The sequence below is a fragment of the Aplysia californica genome, unplaced genomic scaffold (assembly GCF_000002075.1).
Source record: "Aplysia californica isolate F4 #8 unplaced genomic scaffold, AplCal3.0 scaffold00333, whole genome shotgun sequence".
NCBI classification, from domain to species: domain Eukaryota; kingdom Metazoa; phylum Mollusca; class Gastropoda; order Aplysiida; family Aplysiidae; genus Aplysia; species Aplysia californica.
This window is the reverse complement of record NW_004797603.1, coordinates 268,702-274,005: the sequence shown is the minus strand read 5'-3', so window position 1 is coordinate 274,005 and position 5,304 is coordinate 268,702. Positions and strand designations below refer to the sequence as shown.

The 5,304-nt window shown below is 40.3% G+C and overlaps 1 protein-coding gene across 1 annotated transcript in view; it reads right to left on the bottom strand.

The window, feature by feature from the left end:
• Window positions 1-1,868: 1,868 nt before the first annotated feature.
• LOC101860906 (transmembrane protein 165) overlaps window positions 1,869-5,304 on the bottom strand; it is a 17,420-nt gene continuing 13,984 nt past the window's right edge. Inside the window, exon 8 of the mRNA XM_013084981.2 lies at window positions 1,869-3,697. Within this exon, the coding sequence (XP_012940435.1) occupies window positions 3,627-3,697 (71 nt within the window). The 3' untranslated portion in view covers window positions 1,869-3,626. The remainder of the gene's footprint in view (window positions 3,698-5,304) is intronic.

Genomic DNA, 5,304 nt, shown 5'->3' with positions numbered 1-5,304 from the left:
AGACGCTTACTATAACTCTGTCACTTTGTCCCAGGATATTCAACAGAACACTAACAGAAAACAAAAGTACACACAGACAAGATTGTCTGTAAAAAGTTATCTCAGACAGTCATGGGGTGCCTGGAAAACACAAATCCAATAGTAGAAACAGCACAGGATGTCAGCATACTGGTGGACAGACTTTAAGAAACAGGCTAGGACAAAAGTCACACTCACACACACAGATGTAGATGGAGCAGACAACCCTCAGAGCTCATCAACTACCTGGGGTGAATGCACAACAAACGACAGTTTGGGGAAACAAATGCCTGAGACTTTTCAACTTTCTTCAGACAAATGACAAAAACACAAAGCAGGAGGCTAGTCAACAAACATTCTATTACAGTAGAAGAATGCTGAGAGAGGAGAGACAGAGGAGGAAGACATTTCTCTTTAGTTTTAGGGAACGTTTTATAGCACTTGCGGCACAGATAGGTCATACTAGGTGCTGTCTGAGTTTGAGTAACGAGAAGCACATCGACACAATAATGATCATGGGGAGCAGAGGAAAAAGTAAGAAAGACAGACACAGAAACAACAGATGGAAAGTAAAAGAAGTAGGACCTACTAGTGACACCTTCCAACCACCCGCTACACGTGCTGATGATTAGAGGTGTTACTAGTGAGTAGCACAACACCAAAAAAAAAAGAGGGGGCTGGGGAGAGAGATAAGCATGATAGATATTTGACAGGAGATATGGAGCAAACCACACACGAGCACCCACCAACTAGACATTTCAAAGACAGACCCCTCACATGTCGTAACTCCACACACAGAGAAAGGAGCTGTAACTTCTCTACTGTCACAAACAGTCTACTAACAAGTTACAGGGAGCAAAATCTCTACATCTAAGAGCTGCACAGAATAAACGACAGTACAGAAGAACAAGCACATTAGACTTCAAAACAAAAAAATTCACATAAGTAGAAACAAAGATGCACAGTGCATCTTTAAATCTTTAACAGTACAATGCTCCTACAGAGGAAAAAAAGTTTATCTTACACTAAGAGGAATAACACGATATTCCTGAACAAAGGTTTATCTTACACTAAGAGGAATAACACGATATTCCTGAACAAAGGTTTATCTTACACTAAGAGGAATAACAAGATATTCCTGAACAAAGATGAAGGCGAAACAGCACACAGAAAGCCCACAATGAACAGAGAGAGGATGCACTAAAAGTTTGCCGATGATGTCAACACTTTAAACAGGTGTAAGGAAGCAAAAAGCAAACATACAACTGGTCTACATTCGTTAACGTGCGTCTGTACGTGACAATATTGACAATAGGTATCTTCTTTGGCATACATCACAAAAATACTGAATAAAACAAAGAGCAAAATCAGAGTTACCAAGTTTTCTTCGACTATCCCTCTTTTTGATAGAGTTAGCGCCCCACCAAAGGGGGCGTGTCCCCTGACTTTTTTCACAGGTGAGGTAACTCAACACTTGCCCACAAACTAACACAGGTAAAGGAACTGGTAGGAGAAGAAATGTATGGAATCACGGTGAAATCAAGCCCTCGTCAGATTAAAGAATTACTGAAGAAACCGACATTCTTCCACCCATTGTGCCATTTCCGTCACATTTTTTGCTGTGGTCCAAACACAGTTGATGTCAAATCTGAGAACATTTTCATGTGAATTTCACCCAAACCGCAGACCAGCAGCACAAAAAATATAAACTTGCAGTTTCCACAGACATTGAAGTTTGGAATTCACCAAACTTTGGCGGCCATTTCCTCACTAATTTTTCCCCTGACACCCTGAAATCCCCACTTTCTTCAATCGCATGTATCTTCACCTCTATTCACGAAAGATTAGAATTTTTTTTTTCACGAAAAGCAAGAGAGTAGATAAAAAACTTTAAGATGATACCAATGAACTCTGTATGCCCACAAGTTGACAAGTGCCCAATTCCACCGAGTCATCATGACACAAATACTCCAGGATGCCCAGATTTAGTTCACTGCACTTCGGCTTGAGCATTTTTCTCCCAGATGGAAGCATACGCAAACGTCATCAGCGACAGCAACAGTGACAGAAACATGACAAGTTTCCGTGGCTTATCGCAGGTGACAGAACCTGAGACTGTGTCACGGGTGCGATGCTACTTGCAGCTCAGAACTTATCATTATCAAAATAAAATTACAAACAAGAAAAGTGTAGCAAGAGAAATACTTTTCTCAGAGGCTAAATAATACATAAACTAGGGTGCGATCTCCATACCACAAGTACAAGTCAGGAAATTGCAGTAACTGCCCCCACACTCTTCCATCAAGTGCTAGATCTGCAACAGCCATTGGCCTTACCATGGTGTTCCCATTCATGTCTTTGCTTGGGTACTCTCAACAGAAAAAAAATCTATATTAAATTATCCTGGTCATTCTCTATTGCCTATTTGTTCAGGCATTCCAAGTAAGTTCTCTGGGTCTACACCTTGACTCATTTGCCTCCAATTTCACAAGTGAGGAACAGTCGCTTACACTCAACAACCTTCGTTAAAAGGACAACTTTGGGAGCCATGCACGTTTTGCTTTACATTCAATTCAGCGTACAGTGATGTTTTATAAATATAACAAAAAACATAGAACCATAGGTTGCATTACTAACAAGTTCTTGTCCCTTCCCACTCACACAGAAGTGAAACAAAACAGTCCTCAAACTTTTTGTACCCACAAGTCATGACAAAATTGAGCATCAGAATCATTCAGCACAAACTCATCCTCATCAACGGGAGTCATGTCTTGTTGTCGGAAGCAACTGCACCCATACAATACAAGAGCAAAAAAACATATTCAATAAGGAAAGAGTATATTTAACATGTTCCTCCCCACCCCCTTTCTCTCTCTCTCTCTCTCTCTCTCAAGAAAAAAAGCAACGACAACAACAAAAAGGAAAATTGTAACAACACAAACCTCTGAGGAAAGATATGAGACCCATACTATAAAAAACCAAAGTATACTGGTCACCTTGGAGTACAAGTGACCAACTCCCATACACATCACAGGTGTAACAAAGTCGACCAAACAGAAATCAAAACCCTAAAAAATCCAAATTCATCACCTCCATTACAAACAAAACTCAAATTGAACCCAAGCAAAAACTCTAGGAATTTTTCTACAGTATTTCTGATCTCTTCATCACAGATTATACCGAGTGAACCCAACAGGAAAGCAAACACGGAATATATATAAACAAAGTGAAAGCCTCCAATAACAATAAAACAAACAAAAAGCAAAAATAAACCCAAACAAAAGTGAATAAATGTTCTCACAATGTTTCTCATCTCTCCATCACAGGTTAGAAAACCACAATGACCCACCCACAGAAAGATAAATACAGGACAAGGTGATAAAAATATACAATCAAAGTAACATCTAAACAAAAGCAAAACAAAAACAATTAAAAAGAAAGAAAATTACAGAAACTTTCCTACAGCCAGCCTCCGTCTCCGGTCTCTCTCCCTTTCTCTCTCTCTCTAACAAACTGTCGCCGTGCTCACGCTGTGCTCTCTTTTCCTTTGATTATAATCTTAAGTATCTGCACACAGCCCCACACGTTCACTCGTCATGTACCTCCTCTTACGTCTCGGGCCCGAACCACAAAGCAGAAACGGCAAATATTAAGAACACGACGCCTCCTATCAAGGTCACTGAAAAGAGAAAGAAAAAAAAGAAAGAAATGTATTCATGACATTCTGGCCTACAGCTACCACTGCAGTAGTAGAAATTGTTCCAAAACGGCCACACATTATCGAGGAGATAAGTGGTTGATGTCTTAAGACAGGTTGATGTCTAGGACAGTGTCGTTATAATATACAAAAGACGCAAGGGGGAGTGGGAGTGGAGGGGTGTTAGTTTTAGTAAGTCTTTAACTGCAGTTGCAATACAATAAGGTCATAAAAGAGCTAAAGAGTAGAGGTGTTACAAGAGGGTAACGTACACAAAAAGGAAGGAAGGAAGATGAAGACGATAGATGTTTGATAGGAAAGAAGAAGCAAACCGCAGCCAGAGCACCCGCCAACGGAGGTGGGGGTAAGGTAGGACGGGGGGGTAGTCTTTCGTACAGGTGATTGTCTTGGAGAGGTGATCATTACAGCAAGTCCGGCTGTACTTGTACAAGGCATCATCGGGAGAGAGCATCAAATAGTGCACAACACTCCAAGCACTAAACTGAACATAACGCAAACAAGTGTGGGCACTGAACAGAAATCTCAGAAAGAAGTAAAATTACAATTGAACTTGCTCTCTAACGGCCACCTGTTCAGTTTAGTTTTAATAAAAGTTTTACAGTACTTACAACACATAGGTCATAATAAATATAAGTGTCAAAGATCCGAGGTGTTGCAAGAAAGCAAACATGCAAAGAAAGGATGAAGAAGAGATAGGGACGATAGATGTTTGATAGAAGAGAAGGAGAAAACCACACTAGCGCATCCGCCAACCATCCACTCAGCCACCTGTATGTATTAGAAATTCACCTGCACAAATGGCCAATTCCATAATAGTTTTAGTTTTAGTAAGAGTTTTACGGCACTTGCAACACAGTAAGGTCATATTGGTGCCGAAGATTAGAAGTGTTACAAGAGAGTAACAAACACAAAAAAGGAGGAGAAATAAGGAGGATAGATGTTTGATAGGAAAGAAGGAGCAAACCACACCAGAGCACCCGTCAACCACCCGCCTTCCACAATAATGACAACCGCTTTTCTCCCCAACATCAGGTGGCCGTCTGCAACAATTTCCACACTGTATCTTTGAAGTATCAAACCTAGGCTAAGGTGTTTCTGCATTATGTCGCTGTTCTCATGGCAACATTAGGATCAATATTTTTCTTGCCACTGAGCCAAGATTGAAACAAAATACAAAAATTTTCAGTCCTGAGTATATTATATATTAAAAAAAGCAACTGGGCTGAAGCAAAAATCCACAAACTTTCCTGACTTAAAAACACATACAAACTGAGACTTGTTTTTAGTTCTAGCTTCAGTAAAAAGTTTAATGGCACTTGCTTCACAATTAGGTCATAATATAAGGCGCTACAAGTGAGTAACATACAAAGAAAAGGAGGCGGAGAGATAGACGTTTTTGGGGGGGTTTTTTTGTAGAGGTTTTGCGGCGCTCACAACTGCATAAGGTCCTATGAGCGCCAGAAGATTAGAGGTGATATAAGAGAGTAACAAACATAAAAAAGAAAAAGGGGAGTAAGGACGATAGATGTTTGATAAGAAAGAAGGAGCAAACCACACCAGAGCCCCCC